Raw genomic sequence first — 17,974 nt, 5'->3', positions numbered from 1 at the left:
TTTTGGGTTAGTTCCAAGAGATTAACATATAATTTAAAGTCATTTTATAAAATGTGAAAAAAAAGTCTTGTTCTTATGTATATGGTATTTTCCTAATAAAATAAACAATGGTACGATATCTTCTTCTTTACCTTTTTCATTCTCTGTGTAAATAAGCTCATAAAAAAATACTAATTTCTATCATGCACTCCAGTTTTGTCTTAATAAAAAACAGTCTTGTGTAAGCAGTGTCTGACCGATCGTGGCCTCTAGAATAAAAACGACAACAGATGGCGTCATATTCGTGCGTCGAGTGACATAAAAAAAAGTGCGCGCTTCCAAATACTGCATCCAGGAGAGATTTTAAGTAAAGAAACAAACATTTATTTCTCTTTAGTCTAGTATTTTGCAGTATAATGCTTGTATCCGACAGCACAACATAGATCAACAACTAAAATAAAAATAAAAAAAACGGTTTACGAACTATTTTTTAAATCGTAGCACGAGCTAGCTAACAACCTCTAGTCTCAGTTAGCTTAGCCTGATGATGAACTGTAGGTCAGTGCAGTTAGTTATTGTGGTTAAGTTAATAACATTTTAATGAAATCTACATGTTTATCCTCTGCAGTCTGACTGGAACATGGCGCTGTTTCCGAACTCACTGACCGAGGAGGAGGAAACGCTGCAGAAGAAATACGCCAAATTAAAGAAAAAGGTAGGGATGCATTCAAGAGGAATGAGAGTCAAGGGTAATAAGACTGAGTACATGTGAGTGAATGAATGAAAGGGAGGGAAGTGGAACAGTAAGGTTACAGGGTGAAGAAGGTACAGGACTTTAAATACTTGGGGTCAACAGTCCAGAGTAATGGAGAGTGCAGGCAGGTTGGAATGGGTGGAGAAAGGTGTCGGGAGTTCTGTGTGATAGAAAAATATCAAGGGAAGGTGTACAGGACAGTGGTGAGACTGGCCATGCTGTATGGTTTAGAGACAGAGTCAGAGCTGGAGGTCGCAGAGCTGAAGATGTTGAGGTTCTCTTTGGGAGTGGACAGGATTAGGAACGAGTACATCACAGGGACAGCTCATGTTGGACGAAGTTAGGGAGGACAGATTAAGATGGTTTGGACATGTTCAGAGGAGGGAGAGTGAGTATATTGGTAGGAGAATGTTGGACATGGAGCTGAGAGGCAGGAGACAAAGAGGAAGGCCAAAGAGGAGGTATATGGATGGAATAAATGAGGATATGAAGCTAGTGGGTGTAAGTGTTGAGGATGCAGAAGATAGGGATAGGTGGAGAGAGATGATTCGCTGTGGAGACCCCTGAAGGGAAAAGACGAAAGAAGAAGAAGAAGAAATGCATTCAGAAGTTACAGCATGTGACGAGTTCTTGGAGGATTTCTGCAACATTCCTGTAGAGACACACAGAAACTGCTAAATTATTTATTTCTATATAGCCTTATGGGGTATGTGTGCATTAAATAAGAGAAAATTAGAATCATGTAAAATCTCATTTGTGTGAAATAATGCCTGATTATTATTATTATTATTTTATTTTTTTTAAATCAGCCTACATTTACAGAAAGAGAAACCTGTGTGATTATTTTACTTTAATTCTGTGTCAACTAATCAGTGTCTGGCAGTATTTTATTTATTTCTTTCAAATATTTTAAATTTTATTAAAATTACAAAAATAAGCATTGAATAATCCACAAATTTGTAAAATAATACTTTTTAAAAAAAAATTTAAATAAATATTTATTTATATTTTAAATGTGTAACCTTCACTAGCGTACATTTACATTTCTGCCATTTGGCAGACGCCCTTATCCAGAGCGACTTACAATTTATCCCTTGTTTTTTTATACAATAAAGCAATTGAGGGTTTAAGAGCCTTGCTCAGGGGCCTAGCAGATACAGCTTTGGTGGACCTGGGATTCAAACTCATAACCTTCTGATCAGTACAATACCTTAACCACTAAGCTACCACATCCCACCACAGTGTACCACAGTGTACATTTACCATCAGCAGCTTGTTTATTAATCTTCTTATTTTCAAAGGATTTTTAAAAGAAGGAACTTTTAATCCAAGATAAATGTGAGACGAACTATTTAAACAATAAATAAAAATAAATGTCATTTTAATCCTTTGGCATCATTTTGTGTCATGTTGTTTACTTTTGTTGTTTCTCACGGCAGAAAAAAGCCCTGCAGGTGCTTAAGAAGCAGAGCTCCAGCAATCAGACGAGTCAGGCTGGACTGAAACGCAGTGAGTCACTTTTTCTGTAAAATGAATCAGAGCATGAATCAGTATGCAAGTCATTGTTGGCGTGAGCAACTGTTAGTTGATGATCTGTTCGTATATATTTTTATTTAGGAAGTTCTATCACCTCTCATTTCCTTGCCCTGATATGAGAGAAGTTGTTTAATACCCTGTTGTACGCTGTTTCTCTTAAGCCTTGTCAGATCAGCCGGTGGTGGACACAGCGACGGCCACAGAGCAAGCCAAGATGCTCATCAAATCCGGAGCCATTAGTGCCATCAAGTCAGAAAACAAGAACTCAGGGTTCAAGAGATCGCGAACACTTGAGGGAAAACTCAAGGTAAGAAACTCAAAGTGTGCTGTTAAATATTCGTCACTGTACCGCTTCAACTTGTCTAATTTAATATGGCTGGATGTCTCGCAGTTCTTTAAGGCGTATATTTCTCCTTTACTACAAGCATTTTTAGTATTATTTATTTTTAAATCTTAGGATCCTGAGAAAGGTCCAGTTCTAGCATTCCTGCCGTTTCAGAGAAGCGTCTCAACAGACGAGGAGCTTTCTGAGGTAAAGTTGACTCAATAACACAGCTTGTCTAATTCAGTAGTAGATCATTTTACACATGCATTTCTGTAAGTTAAACGATGTTTTCCTTTTACAGTCGGCCAAAAGAACCCACAGAAAGGCTCTGTATGAGAGGTGAGCTTAAATGACTCTCTGTGTGAAAGTTATCTGAACACTTTGTGGTACTAAATTCACACTTCCTGCTGCAGCTTCGTCGGCCCGCAAGACCGCTCGCGTGAGGACGAGGACGGTGAAGGAACATCCAGCCGGGAGTTCGAGCGCGACCGGGACAGAGAACTGGAAAGAGAGCGTGAACGAGACAGGGACAGAGACCGAGATCGTGGTCGAGACAGAGACCGAGAGCGAGACAGAGAGAGGAACAGAGACAGGAGCCGAGAACGAGACCGAGACAGAGAGCGGGACAGGGAAAGAGACCGAGAGCGTGAACGAGACCGAGAGCGAGACAGAGACGGACCCTTCAGACGTAAATCCCATAATAATCAGCAATAAATTATACCGGATAATTAGTACTCCATATTATTCCAATATAATTAATGTATGGTGTAATTGTTTTCTTCTGAGTTACACAGAGATTTGCTCAAATTCACGTTTGCACCCATGCAGGTACGGACTCGTACCCGGAGCGGCGAGGCATGCGGAAGGGAAACACGGTGTACGTGTACGGTGCAGGCATGGTGGAGGAGAGCCTGCGTGCAGCTTTCTCTCAGCATGGCACCATCATCGACCTGTCCATGGACTCACCACGCAAGTATGATTCAGACTTAATCTTCATTAAGCCTGAGCATGGAAGAGTTCTTAGATTTAGGGCGCCAAGCACTGAAGGGGCGTAGACACCTGATAGGAACTGTAAACATATTATTATTATTATTATTATTATTGTATATTGGAGTCTAGGGACATGAAATTTGGCACAGTGATAGACTTAAGCACTTGTAGCTCCATCAACAGACTTCTATGGACTCTTCTTCTTTCAGCTTTTCCCTTCAGGGGTGGCCACAGCGAATCATCTCTCTCCACCTATCCCTATCTTCTGCATCATCAACACTTGCACCCACTAGCTTCATATCCTCATTTATTCCATCCATATACCTCCTCTTTGCAAACAGGAAGTGAAGGCATTTCTTAGCAACACATTCACTTACAGGCACCAAACTCGGCACTTACGCTTAGCAACACGACCCGATGTTAATGAGTGTGCACTGATTACTGCAGGACATTCTTAAAGAAATATCAGGAATGTTAGCCGTTCCGTGTGTCTGACCTCAGTCTTGTTTTCCTCTCCTAGCTGCGCCTTCGTCACTTTTGAGAAGATGGAGTCGGCCGATCAGGCTGTAGTAGAGGTCCGAGTCAAACCCCTGCACATTGCTTTATTAACATTTTTTTACACAATGCTAATATGATCCTCTGATTTTAGCTGAATAACACCACAGTGGGTGACGTCACCATCAAAGTCAGCATCGCTAGGAAGCAGCCCATGCTGGATGCAGCTACGGGGAAATCCGTCTGGGGTTCTCTGGGTGAGTAACACTGACACGAGAGATTCTCAGCCTTCACCAGTGACCAATGAAAGGGGGGAAAAAAAAACAACTATGCTGACCATTCACTGACCCCCCTCATTCTTTGTGGATCACAAGAGACTCCACCTATCACGAGAGAAAGGTTTTACTGACTGATAGAGATACTGATTTGCAGCGATGCTTTAAATCTATGACAGTTTAATACATACATCGATGATTTTGACACGTTTTGTTATTGTAAACGCGTCTTTTTTCTTCTTTTCATAGCTGTGCATAACAGCGCCAAGGGTTCGTACAGGGACAAGAGGAATCAAGTCGTCTACGGTGAAGATTTCATCTGAGCATCTCTCTCTCACACACACACAGTACTTTTTTTTAATGCTGATCCCGATGTTTTGTTTTCCTTCCTGCGAAAGATTTATAATATTAGTTTAAAATCCTTCACAGTGTGTAGAGGATGTATTTATAGTGCATACAGTAATCCGCTTCGGCTGTCAATAAAGTTTGAACACGACTCTCACTGCAGCTTTCTAAATAGAGATGTGTGACTTTTCTTTCTCTCTGAACGTTACTGAAACATTACTAACAACATGACAAGCTTTTAGTGAGCACAGGGCATGCTGGTACAGGAAAATAATCAAACGATGGAGTACATCACGCGAATGGACGGCTGCTTTGGCTTTTAGCTCTTATCCAGAGCGATTCACATTTTATACAACTGAGGGCCTCGCTCAGGGGCCCAGCAATGGCAGCTTGGAGGACCCGGGATGATCAGTAGTCTAACACCTTAACCACTAAGCTACAACATTTTCCCCCAAATTTTGGGCACATCTTGGCCAAAATCTGCAGAAAATCTGTGATCATTTAGAAAAATGACAAACTCCTCCAAATATTACAGAGCTTGTGTGTTATTTCTGGAGATCACAAAATTAAGAAACCCAGCCGAGGCTGCCTTTTGTTTACCGCGACATCCTGAAGCATGTCTTATACTGCAGCAAGTCTTATATTGCAGCAAGAATGCTAACTACTTTATTTTCTCCATCTCTATTTACATAAACACAAACATTCCTCACTTAGGACCGAATTCAACTCGTGCTCTTAAAAACAGGTGACAAGAGATAACGCAAATCACTCAGACACAGACACACACACACACACAGACGTGTAAAAGTCGTCATTTATCAAGTCCATAATGTTTTGCAGAAAAGGAAGGGGAAAGAAATCCATTAAAGCTCCCTGTTTTGTTTTTTTAATTGATTGTAAATGACAACACATCGTAGCTGAAGACACAACAGGAAACAAAACATGGTTACACTCCATCACAACGTTACTGGCTTGTTTGCTAACTGGTTAATTCGACTAGTCACAGGCTATTCACCGAATACACATACAGACAATTACACCGACACAGATTCTGTTCTTGTTTTTATTCTCCACAATGCAGTCTGTCAGCACAGTGTTCAGATACTAATTTAATCAATGAGGCACGGATGTTCTCAAGTCTCAAGAACCAAGCCCTGGTTAACTAAAACAGGAGGTGGCAAGTGAGGTGTCCAGGTAACTAGGCTGACCTTCAGACTTAAAGGTCAGACTCTGACTCGCGTCTCTGTGTTGTCTTCTGACTCTCAAAGGAGTGTTTTTATACTTTCCTCAATGCGAGTAAATCAGCCAAGACAATGTTTGGTCTTCTAGTTTTGCATGAGCTAGGAGTTTAATGTGACCAGTAATACACATGAACCTCTTCCTCACTCCATAACAGACGCTTGTCTGCGAGTGAGCAGAGCAGACGGTGCCCATACTTAGACCTTTGTAAAACTGCAAGCCTGAATACTGAATGCAAACCTGTGCAGGTGAAACAAGTTCAAATACAAGTTTCTACTGGATATTTAGTGCACTACATTATATCCTATTATATTAATACTCTACGTAGTGAGCATTTATACTGATAGAGAAAATAAGACTGATAAATAATAAGAAAATAAAATGCTAAAAGCTAACAGTCACCTGCTTTGGTTTATACTGATGAGGAAACTTTTAGTTGTGTTTTTTTCCCCACCAATAAAACATCCTATGACTGATTTAGGGATAAATCTGTTCTGATGTTTCTTGTGTGTGGGGCATTATAAAGTCTGGAACTTTAAAATGACTCAATCAAACTCCCTGACTTGTCATGGGTCAATACTTAAAAATACTGAGTAAGTGATTACTTCGTTTTTTTCCCCTTTTCTTTTTTGTGTGAAAAAATTGCTAAAATGGAGATGAATTTTGAAATATTTTGAGTGACAGACTTGCAATACTTGTTCCATTGTTAAAATAAATGCTATTGAACCTGTAACTTGTTCAGTAAATCGTTCTGATCGCTCCAGTGGATAACTGAAAGAAGCAAACGTCAGACACCAGACATGTCTTGACTGATTAGAATAATTAGTGTGAATGAAAAATTTCACCGAACAGCGCCTGATGTATTTCCTTTCCTGAGCTCGAGTTGTTCGTGTTCGAGTCAGGATCTGTAGATTGTTAAGACGTTGTCAGACTCTGACCGTTAATCTTCACCTCTCCCTCTATAGTGATCTATAGTACTATATAGATCAATAATGCTACTTTAGATTTCATTGTGAAAAGTCTCCTTAAACCCCTCCTCCTATAGCGGGCTCCTCGCACTCTCTCTGGATCTCCAGGTAATTCTGTGCTGTGGTCTTGCCGTGCTGTTCCTTCAGGTGGCGCCGGAGTGCGGGTTTGTGGGCGAAGCAGATGCGGCAGAAGGCGCAGACGTGCGGCCGCTGTCCGCTGTGCATGTTCATGTGGTCGGACAGCGTGGACTTCTGCGTGAAGGTCTTGTGGCAGAGCGGGCAGCTGTGGAGCTTGGCCGAGCGGTGGACGGCCATGTGGCGGTTCAGGTTGCTCGTCTGGCTGAAGTGTTTGCCGCAGCACGGGCAGACGTACAGCAGGTGGGTGGAGCGTGAGTGGGCTGCTAGATCTTCCACTGAAGAAAACGCCAGGCCGCACTGCTCGCACGCCACCGAGCCCGTCACACAGGATGTGGAGCCCACGACAGCCACAGAGTCCTCACCACCGTCTTCTTCGTTAGCGGCCAACGATACGACTCCTACGTCATCCTCGGCACTCGCTCCGTCCATGCTAAAGTGTCCGGGGCCACCGTCCGAACCTGCCGTGTCTCCTTGGCATTCCGACGGCTGGAAATCCACCCGCATCTGACCCTCTCCGAGAGCCAAGTAGTCTTGCCCGATCCCCGCTCCGAAACTCCCCATGATCTCCTCTGAGGTGGGAAAGCGCCACGCCTGCTGAAAGTTCCCCAAAGGCCTTCGTTCACGGTATGTGTAGCGCTTTCTGTGCTTGAAGCCCCGCCCCCGACCACCCCTGGGCTCACCGAATCTCCGCCTCCAGATGCGCACTCCACCCCTCGGGCTGCTGCCTGGCAGTCCACCTTCATCCCTGCAGAGATCCTCTGCGTGCGGATGTGTGCCCTGCCGTATGGCTAACATATCCACAGCATCTCCGGCGTTCTCTTGGACTCCCGCGTTCTCCTCTGGGTCGTGATGCTCGTCTCTGATGCGCACCTCGAACACACTGAAGTCGTTCCTGCCCTCTTCGTCCTCAACACCCCCGGAATGCTCTGAGGCTCTAAGCTGCAACAGTGACACGTTAATCAAACAGCAGCAATTTATTTAAAAAACCTTATTAAAGGGATGAGCAATTGAGCAAAAAAACCCTAAATGAATCATTTAACTGATTCACTGCTTCAATTCAATGCTGAAATATTTTATTTTAGATCTGAAAGTAAACTCTTATAGTTTTAAAGTTGTCTAAATTCTCCTCAGCCCGGGCTTGACCTCCATCTACCCTCATATATCAAATGAAGCTATAAACAGATATTTACCCGTGCTATAGACAAATCAGCCTCGTCTCTGTGCTGAGCACCGGCGTGATCGACTCCTGAGACCTGCGGCTCCTCCTCTGAACTGTGCGGCTGCAGAGACGATGCCCGCTCGGACGGCGGAGACATATCGCCCAGGGAATGAGTGCTCCCGCTGACGATCGCCGCCATGGCCTGAGACTCTTCTGTTTTTACAGACTGAACAAGTGACGACCAAAATGAGTCGAACGTACAGAGAGGAAAAAAACAGCATTACAACACAGACATGGAATCTGACTCACTCCTGAGCTGCTGCTCTTAGACTGCAGGTACTGACTCAGAGCCACTCGGCACTTCTCCACCACGTGCTCCATTTGGAGGTAGCTGGCTGCCGTTAGGTAATTAACGATCTCTTTGGCGCTGAACTGCAGGATGCCTGTGTAGCAGGACTGCAGCAGCTCACGGATCACTGTGGAGCTGTGCAGCACAGACACCTGCTGCGCAAAACACAAACAACAACAACAACAACAAATAAAACAGAAGGAACTTTGCTACTGTCGGTTACTTTAGACATCACATCACAATAAACTTCAAGTAAAACAGAAAAGACATGGAATTAACAAACTAGACAGGTTCGGCTTAAGCACTTCACTGAAGGAGCGAGTACTCAAGTACTGAAGGAGTACTGAAATTCCTCAGGAGGGGGCTGATCCCACAAAATCACACAACACCTTTAATCCCTGGCTATAGTTAAGTTAGAGTTCATTTATGAGCTGGAGAAACTGTCAACACCTTCATGTGCTTTCTAAAACAGCTTTAAAATGAAATAGTTATAAATATTGGGGCAGTGGTAGCTCAAGTGGTTAAGGCTAAGCAAGGTCCATAAAGACATGGGATGACTGAGTTTAGTGTGGAGGAACTTGACTGGCATGCACAGAGTACTGATCTCAACCTGACAGAACACCTTTAGGATAGATCTGAGTGGAGACTGCGAGCCAGACCAAAACTGGGACGTCTGCCTTCACATGCACATAAATGTAATATGGAGTTTGCCCACCCTTGTTGGTCCACAAGGTTTAGAAGTGCATTTATGGGAATTTTTGACCATTCCTCTATAAGTGCATTTGTGAGGTCAGGCACTGATGTTGCATGAGAAGGTCTGGCTCATAGTCTCCGCTCTAATTCATCCCAAAGGTCTTCTATCAGGTTGAGGTCAGGACTCTGTGCAGGCCAGTCAAGTTCCTCCACACCAAACTCACTCATCCATGTCTTTATGGACCTTGCTTTGTGCACTGGTGTGCAGTCATGTTGGAAAAGGAAGGGGTCATCCCCAAATTTGGGAGCATGAAATTGTCCAGAATGTCTTGGTATGCTGAAGCATTAAGAGTGTTTGATACTTCAGTCTGAAGCTACATCATTAATCCTTTGAAATCTGAAAACATAGGGTCATACCTGTAGCTCTGCAGAGGGGTTCAGTAAAAACTGGTCCCTGAGAAAGGCCGAACCGGCGGCCAGCACCACTTTGTGACCGCGGAACATCTGCCTGCCGCCGGCCACGATGGTGATGTCGCAGAAGTGGCGCTGCTCCCGCAAGGAGTTCATGTTCCTCAGCGCAGCGTCGCTGTGGCCAGGCAGGCGGAAACACACCATGTCCATCTGCATGGAGAGAAAAGACCAAACTGCAGTTATTCCTGAGACTATAATGTTCATCGACACACCAAGAGCAAACACTCACTGTGGGCTTACATGTGGAAGGAAGGAAGGAAAGTGGAGGAACCTGACAGACCTCGTAAAGCTTCTCCTTGGACCTTAACTGTTCTGCAAGATTGGGTAGCTATGTACCAAAAGATATAGGATATCTCACACCAGCATCTCTCAATCTCTTAATATCTCAATACCTTTACGAGTCAACAAGACAGAGAAAGAATGGTGATGAGACATAAACCAACAAGAAAAGAACACCACCATTTGGTACCATACATCATCCAAAAACAACCTGATCACAATCACAGCTTCAGTCGAACACACCAGCTCGTACAAATTCATTTTATTCCGGTTTGTCTAGAATGATCTTTGTCTGGAATGAGTTTGCTGAACATTTCCTTGTTAATGAACTGAACATTAACAAGGAACAAAAACATGACCCGTTGTGCTGTAATGGGAAAATAAACAGTAGCAGGAAGGTCCGCCGCTGTCAAAACCCTGCCATATTCTTTCCTTTCAAATCAGAGCAATTTATAGATGATCAATCTGTATTATACAGTGACAAAGCATTTATCATCTTCCTTCCACTTAAGAATTATGTGCCACTTTGTGTTGGCCTATCACATAAAATCCCAGTAAAATACATTTATGTTTGTGGTTGTCATGTGACAAAATGTGGAAAAGCTGAACACTTTTGCAAGGCACTGTATATTAACAAATGCCACATCGTACTTTTTAACTGTTTATAGTTACTCTGTTATCATTCCTAGCAGCGATAAACAGTTGCTCCGTGAAAATTATTTGGAGAAGCAAAACACACGTATTGTCCTGACTGCCACAAAGCACTGGCACTGGAGACTCCTTCCTTCAGCGTCATACTTGTTCTTCAGATACTTCATATCAAGACACGTGACACTTCAGCGCATCAGCAAATGACTATAATCCTGTGACTTGTGCTGGATGAGTTAAAGCAAATCAATCAACACTTTCTGATCAATCAGAACGAAGAGTTTAAGAGTATCCGTGAAACGTTTGTGTCTGAAAAAGGGCTGAGGGTGAAGCGAAAGAATGCATTTTGAAAAATAAAAATGTAAAGATTCCTCATTATATATCTTTTTTTTAAAGGTAGCTTTTACTCTTCTATGATTAAGTCTCTAACCTTTAAGTAAGTCCCGCCTCCAGGATCTACAGCGCTGATTGGACTGTTTATAAAATGATTGACAGGTGGCTCATCCAAACACAAACACACATTCAGGAGAGCAGTTTTCCAAACAGATTTTCTCAACTAATTCATACTAAATGCATTGTTTGTTTGTTTTTTGCTTGTTCTGCATATCTTCCAGGTTATTCTTATAAGCAATAAACACAAATAACCCACTAATGCACCTTTAACTCTCTTTTCCACCTCTATAATGAGAACATATTACACCTGTAAGAAACTGTGCAACAATTTGACCACACGATGCATCAGGTTGTTTTCCCTAAGCAGTTACAATCATTTTAGAGAAAGAAAAATATGTGTTTTACTATCAATCCGGTCACTTTCATTCATTTAGTGCATAAGTAACTACTCATAAAGCTGTAAGGTTAAAGCACCAAACTATTACACACTCAGATAAACACTAAGATTTAACGCAAACGCAGCTAGCTGACATTAGCTACAGCTAATTATAGACATGTAAGGCCCTCCAGAAACTAATGCACGTCTAAAGTTATTATTAAAACATGTTTTTTTTATTCTTAAACAGAAACACTCGGCATCTCGCGCACTGCTAAACTGTAGCCTAGTTACCTTTTGTCTCGTGCAGCTAGCCAGCTAACGTTAGCTGCGTTCACGAGGCATTAAAAAATCACAAGTATGCACCTCTTATCCGCTCAGTTTTTCTGAGGCGAATAAATGACAAAACTCACCGTTTTAAATGTATTTCTGTCCCGGGAGAGCAGGCACGAAATCACACATAACAGAAACAGGCGTGTCGCCAAGTGGCTTCAAGTCTTTAGGGCTAGTGTTTACTTTTTAAGAAGCGTAACCTATACTACGGTGGCCGGGAAGTGACTTCCGGCGTCTACCGCTTTTTGTGTGTGTGAAAGTGGAAAACGCGTTTGGAAAATCCGAGCCAGTGAAAATACAGGTGCGCTGGCTCGCGCGAAGTTTTGGATGAGGAGGGGGGGTGGGGGGTTAGTTGCTAGTTCAGTATTAGTTAAAGTTTTGAACTATAAATTGTTTTTGTATATGGTTGTTTGAATAAGTTGTTTATCTAAATAAAATAAATTACATATTAAATACATTCCAAGCTAAATTCTACACCAGTCACCATAGCCACGCCCCCCAAAAATCTGTAAACTCCGAGGATGTGCTAAATAATAATAATAATAATAATAATAATAATAATAATAATAATAATAATAATAATAATACCATGATGATGATGATGGTATTATAATAATAATAATAATAATAATAATAATAATACCATGATGATGATAATAATAATAATGATGATGATCATGATGATGATGATGATAATGATGATGGTATAATAATAATAATAATAATAATAATAATAATAATAATAATAATAATAATAAATATTTAATTTGGAAAATGCCTAAATCTTAGTAGAATAAAAGGGAAAATATTGTTTTTGACAACATATTCCAAGACAAAGCCACCTCTCATGTCTTCTTGTGTAGGAAGCTTTAAAGTGGCACTTTATATCACCGCTCAGGCTCTGACTACATTTTAATTCAACATACCACCGAAAGCTGAATAAAATCCTGCCACACTCAAGTGGTGCTCCAGGCAGCTGCCTTAGTTACTTATGCAGGGACTGGCCTTGAGTACAGGGATTAAGAGGCACGGTAGGGGGCAGAGGCTATAGAAAAGAAACAAGAATGCAAGAAATAATCTATGAAAGGCGACAACTAATTTTGAATCTTGGTCACAAGAATTACAGATAAATTAATTAGAGGGGAAAAAACAACATGAAGTGTCTCAGTAAGGTGTTGAGCCACTGAAACAGTGTCAATGTGATCCAGAGCTGTACTGCAGGGACAAACACTGTACTTCCTAAAGATATTCATTCAGTTAGTGGTGTAATGATGGTCACTAATCTCCAATACATGTTCTGTTGAACTGAGATATAACTTTTAGTATATTATTTTCATCCTCACCAATCCTTCAGACCCTTCATACCCTGTGTTTTCCTGAAAGAGTCTAAAATAAAAACAGTGTCTCTGAAATCCTGAAAGAGACTAAAATAAAAAGAGTGTCTCTGAAATCCTGAAAGAGACTAAAATAAAAAGAGAGTGTCTCTGAAATCCTGAAAGAGACTAAAATAAAAAAGAGAGTGTCTCTGAAATCCTGAAAGAGACTAAAATAAAAAGAGAGTGTCTCTGAAATCCTGAAAGAGACTAAAATAAAAAGAGAGTGTCTCTGAAATCCTGAAATAAGCTAAAATAAAAACAGAGTGTCTCTGAAATCCTGAAAGAGACTTAAATACAAAAGAGAGTGTCTCTGAAATCCTGAAATAAGCTAAAATAAAAACAGAGTGTCTCTGAAATCCTGAAAGAGACTAAAATAAAAAGAGAGTGTCTCTGAAATCCTGAAAGAGACTAAAATAAAAAGAGAGTGTCTCTGAAATCCTGAAATAAGCTAAAATAAAAACAGAGTGTCTCTGAAATCCTGAAAGAGACTTAAATACAAAAGAGAGTGTCTCTGAAATCCTGAGAGAGACTATAATCTTTAGAGACTAAAGATAAAGTTTATCTACTGTCTAAAATTTCTTTATGACAGGGTTGTCCAAGATAAAGCCTGTAGACCAGGACTAGCTCGATAAATGTTTTGAACTTGACTCAGTTAAATGAATTCAGGAGTTCATTCTGGCTATTCTCTCAACAATCTGTTTCTGAATCCAGAACTGCTGTTTGCTGTTTGCTGGATGTTTTTTTTTTGGCACCATTCTGTCTAAACTCACTTTCTGAAATCTTCAAACCAACCCTTCTTGCACCCTCAAACCTTCCAGACTGATTTTTTCCTCCATTCTGATGTTTGATATGAACATTAACTGAAACTCTTGACTCATATCTACAGTACATGACTGTATGCATTGTGCTGCTGCTACATGATTGGCTGGTTGGATAATTGCTATATTTATGAGCATGTGTTTTGTTCACTTTATCTTTCAGTTCCATCACTTCATTGCAGATCCACATGTACAGATATCTGAAACTATCATTCATCAAAAGAGAGCCATAACGGTTTTCCTGTAATCAGTAAATCAAATGTTGAAACAGGAAATACTTTGTGTTCTGAACGCTTGGTGTAATGTATAGCAACCCGCACGGATACAATAGATTAAACTATTACCCAGAGAACTCAGAGCAGCAAAGGGTTTTTATAGTGGCACACAGTGTTCTTGTGGAAGACATATTCAACAATTAATCCCATGTGGCAAATTCTGGCCTTTCATCTGCTTTTTGTGAAGCATTTTGAGGTTTAAGATAACAGAGCCCAGATACATATGCAATGACTATACTGGCTTTTTGAATGAAAAACTAAATACCTTCTAATAAATCTTTCTGTAATTGTTCCAAAAGGCCTATTGAGAATGTTCTAGGCCCCTTTTTGTCAACCTAAGCTTGGTTTTCAGTGATTGCAGATCTGACTGGTTTGAGGCTGCAAGTCAGGCTGGTGAAACTCACATCTGGAAGCCTTGTGATAGAACCAGTTCAACACCAGATCCAGGAACTATCGCTCTCACCCTCACGCCCTGACCGCCACATGCTTAAGCTCCTTCCCGTCAGAAGATTGGAAAAGACTCATAAACATCACACATGAAGAAGCACACAATTTTTACACCCTCTCATATTACATTCCACCCAATTTTTGCGACCTATTGTAGTACGACGTGTAATGTAGTACATGTCTCCAGATTTTCTCACATGCAGGCTTTATCTTCTTGTTTTCGTTTTTTCCATATGTGATTTATTTTCTTGTATTTATTTAACATTGTAAATATTTTTCCAAATGGCTTTATTTATTTGGATTTTAATTTTTACAGGTGGTTTCAATTTTTGATATCACCATCAGCATTTTTTGTTTATTATTTCTCCTGATTTTTTTTAGATAGCTTTAAACAACTACATTTTATTTACATGGTTTTATTTTCACATTTATAATGAATTAATTAATTGTAATTAAATAAATAAATATTATTTGTAATATTTTCATATTTTAATTGTTTTTGTGTTTTTCTGTGCACCTTTTCACATGACACAAATTTCACCTTTTAAAATTTTTACATATAAATTTTACGATATATATACACTATATTGCCAAAAGTATTCGCTCACCTGCCTTGACTCGCATATGAACTTAAGTGACATCCCATTCCTAATCCATAGGGTTCAATATGACGTCGGTCCACCCTTTGCAGCTATAACAGCTTCAACTCTTCTGGGAAGGCTGTCCACAAGGTTTAGGAGTGTGTTTATGGGAATTTTTGACCATTCTTCCAGAAGCGCATTTGTGAGGTCACACACTGATGTTGGACGAGAAGGCCTGGCTCTCAGTCTCCGCTCTAATTCATCCCAAAGGTGTTCTATCGGGTTGAGGTCAGGACTCTGTGCAGGCCAGTCAAGTTCATCCACACCAGACTCTGTCATCCATGTCTTTATGGACCTTGCTTTGGTCACTGGTGCACAGTCATGTTGGAAGAGGAAGGGGCCAGCTCCAAACTGTTCCCACAAAGTTGGGAGCATGGAATTGTCCAAAATGTCTTGGTATGCTGAAGCATTCAGAGTTCCTTTCACTGGAACTAAGGGGCCAAGCCCAGCTCCTGAAAAACAACCCCACACCATAATCCCCCCTCCACCAAACTTTACACTTGGCACAATGCAGTCAGACAAGTACCGTTCTCCTGGCAACCGCCAAACCCAGACTCGTCCATCAGATTGCCAGATGGAGAAGCGCGATTCGTCACTCCAGAGAACGCGTCTCCACTGTTCTAGAGTCCAGTGGCGGCGTGCTTTACACCACTGCATCCGACGCTTTGCATTGCACTTGGTGATGTATGGCTTGGATGCAGCTGCTCGGCCATGGAAACCCATTCCATGAAGCTCTCTGCGCACTGTTCTTGAGCTAATCTGAAGGCCACATGAAGTTTGGAGGTCTGTAGCGATTGACTCTGCAGAAAGTTGGCGACCTCTTCGCACTATGCGCCTCAGCATCCACTGACCCCGCTCCGTCAGTTTACGTGGCCTACCACTTCGTGGCTGAGTTGCTGTCGTTCCCAAACACTTCCACGTTCTTATAATACAGCTGACAGTTGACTGTGGAATATTTAGGAGCGAGGAAATTTCACGACTGGATTTGTTGCACAGGTGGCATCCTATCACAGTTCCACGCTGGAATTCACTGAGCTCCTGAGAGCGACCCATTCTTTCACAAATGTTTGTAAAAACAGTCTGCATGCCTAGGTGCTTGATTTTATACACCTGTGGCCATGGAAGTGATTGGAACACCTGATTCTGATTATTTGGATGGGCATGATTTGGATTATTTTGGCAATATAGTGTATATATATTGGAATTTATATATATATATATACATACATATATATATATATATATATATATATATATATATATATATATATATATATATATATATATAATATCGTAAAATTTATATGTACAAATTATATATATATATATATATATATATATATATATATATATATATATTTATATATATATATATTTTGCATGTTGGTCATACGATTTTGTTTATACATTCTATGAACATATAACTCAAGATTTCATATATTTTCATATATTTTTTCCATAAGAGATAATTAAAGCATCCACAAACCTAGTCGGCAACAAAAATCCACATTCTGCATTCAGCTCTTGTCTCAGGAACAAATAAACTGCTCAACTTTCAATTATCTCTTCAGTGTGACTATGGTGATAAATCTGGAAATTGGGTGGAAAATTGTCCCGCTCCGATTTTTAGTCAGGTTTGATTAAATGCACATTTGCTTAATGAGGCTCAAAATTGCTGCTTGTTGTTTACGTGGAATTTGCTTCATCAGAATTTTGTCTCTCCATCTGATATATTGGCTTTGGTTGGGTGAAGACTAATCCCCCACACAGTTGGGCTTCCCAGGCTTTTTCACAGAGGTTTCTGCATGCAACTCGGTCACAGACAATATTAAGAAATTCATTTGGAGAGAAATTGATTCGGTGTCAGAAATGAGTAATGTTTATGTGTTTTAATATCGATATACTGTACGGACACTGCGTTAGGTCTGACGTCAATGGTAATGGATTACAGATGGACCATCTGTGCAGCAGCTGGGTCTATATTTCAGTGGAACAGCAGATTGTGTGTGCAATCTTGAAATGTTTGGGGAAAATCTCTCACAGTTACTTAGTGAACTCTAGTACATAGTAATTATAACTGTATACATCAGCGGTCATTAAATAAATAATGACCAAAAGCTCAATTGCTGTGGTGTAAGAGGAATAAAACACATTACAATGTGCTGGAAAATACGTTTTTGGATTATAATCACTGGAAATTCCAATGTGATAACCGATCACACCATTATTTTCCTACAGGCACATAACCCTAAGTCTTTTATTCTATATATAAATTATGCATTCACTGGTCACTTTATTAGGATCAAGTATATATCTATTCGCTCATGCAATTATGCCTTCAGCCAATCAGGTGGCAGCAGCACCATAAATAAACTCATGCAGAAACAGCTCGGGAGCTTCAGTAAAGATTTACTTAAATGATTAGAATGAGATCTGATGAAAATCTGATCTCAGTGAATTTGACCACTAAATGTTTGTTGGTGTCTGATGGGCTGCTTTGAGTATTTCAGAGACTGTTCATCTCCTCTGATTTTGAGCAGCAGAGGCGCAGACAGAAGCACCTTGGTGGTGAAAGAGATCGGAGTAGAACGACCAAACTGGTCTGAGCTGACAGAAAGGTTATAGTAACTCAAATAATCACTGTTTACAACCGTAGTCAGCAGAAAAGCAAC

General features: G+C 40.7%; 2 protein-coding genes across 4 annotated transcripts; one reads left to right on the top strand and one right to left on the bottom strand.

The window, feature by feature from the left end:
• Window positions 1-217: 217 nt before the first annotated feature.
• On the top strand, window positions 218-4,861 carry nelfe (negative elongation factor complex member E). The gene is made up of 11 exons (XM_058405132.1): window positions 218-346; window positions 608-694; window positions 2,173-2,242; window positions 2,431-2,576; window positions 2,727-2,801; window positions 2,896-2,933; window positions 3,008-3,282; window positions 3,423-3,567; window positions 4,105-4,159; window positions 4,234-4,336; window positions 4,604-4,861. Exons 2-11 carry the CDS (start codon window positions 620-622, stop codon window positions 4,675-4,677), a joined length of 1,056 nt encoding a protein of 351 aa, XP_058261115.1. The 5' UTR covers window positions 218-346; window positions 608-619; the 3' UTR covers window positions 4,678-4,861.
• Window positions 4,862-5,562: 701 nt separating this feature from the next.
• LOC131362833 (zinc finger and BTB domain-containing protein 12-like) lies at window positions 5,563-11,981 on the bottom strand. Of its 3 annotated transcripts, XM_058405131.1 has the most exons (5): window positions 11,826-11,981; window positions 9,663-9,866; window positions 8,513-8,707; window positions 8,235-8,429; window positions 5,563-7,983 (listed from the first exon to the last, which is right to left on the bottom strand). In XM_058405131.1, the coding sequence occupies exons 2-5, from the start codon at window positions 9,864-9,866 to the stop codon at window positions 6,964-6,966; spliced, it is 1,614 nt and encodes a 537-aa protein (XP_058261114.1). In that variant the 5' UTR covers window positions 11,826-11,981; the 3' UTR covers window positions 5,563-6,963. The 3 variants fall into 3 exon arrangements, with proteins under 3 accessions (XP_058261114.1, XP_058261112.1, XP_058261113.1); XM_058405129.1 differs by lacking the exon at window positions 11,826-11,981 and having other exon boundaries at window positions 9,663-9,872; XM_058405130.1 differs by lacking the exon at window positions 11,826-11,981 and having other exon boundaries at window positions 8,513-8,704; window positions 9,663-9,872.
• Window positions 11,982-17,974: the final 5,993 nt, after the last annotated feature.

Source organism: Hemibagrus wyckioides, linkage group LG12 (assembly GCF_019097595.1).
Source record: "Hemibagrus wyckioides isolate EC202008001 linkage group LG12, SWU_Hwy_1.0, whole genome shotgun sequence".
Taxonomy (NCBI): domain Eukaryota; kingdom Metazoa; phylum Chordata; class Actinopteri; order Siluriformes; family Bagridae; genus Hemibagrus; species Hemibagrus wyckioides.
The sequence above is the reverse complement of the archived record's forward strand: the minus strand, read 5'-3'. Positions and strand labels throughout refer to the sequence as shown.

Coding starts and splice junctions, on each gene's coding strand:
- LOC131362833 (XM_058405129.1), bottom strand. CDS start 9,872: ATGCAGATGGACATGGTGTGTTTCCGCCTGCCTGGCCACAGCGACGCT. Junction 8,708..9,662: donor ACCCCTCTGCAGAGCTACAG/GTATGACCCTAT, acceptor TGTTTTGCGCAG/CAGGTGTCTGTGCTGCACAG. Junction 7,984..8,234: donor CTGATTTGTCTATAGCACGG/GTAAATATCTGT, acceptor TCACTGTTGCAG/CTTAGAGCCTCAGAGCATTC.
- nelfe (XM_058405132.1), top strand. CDS start 620: ATGGCGCTGTTTCCGAACTCACTGACCGAGGAGGAGGAAACGCTGCAG. Junction 2,802..2,895: donor CAGACGAGGAGCTTTCTGAG/GTAAAGTTGACT, acceptor TTCCTTTTACAG/TCGGCCAAAAGAACCCACAG. Junction 3,568..4,104: donor TCCATGGACTCACCACGCAA/GTATGATTCAGA, acceptor TTCCTCTCCTAG/CTGCGCCTTCGTCACTTTTG.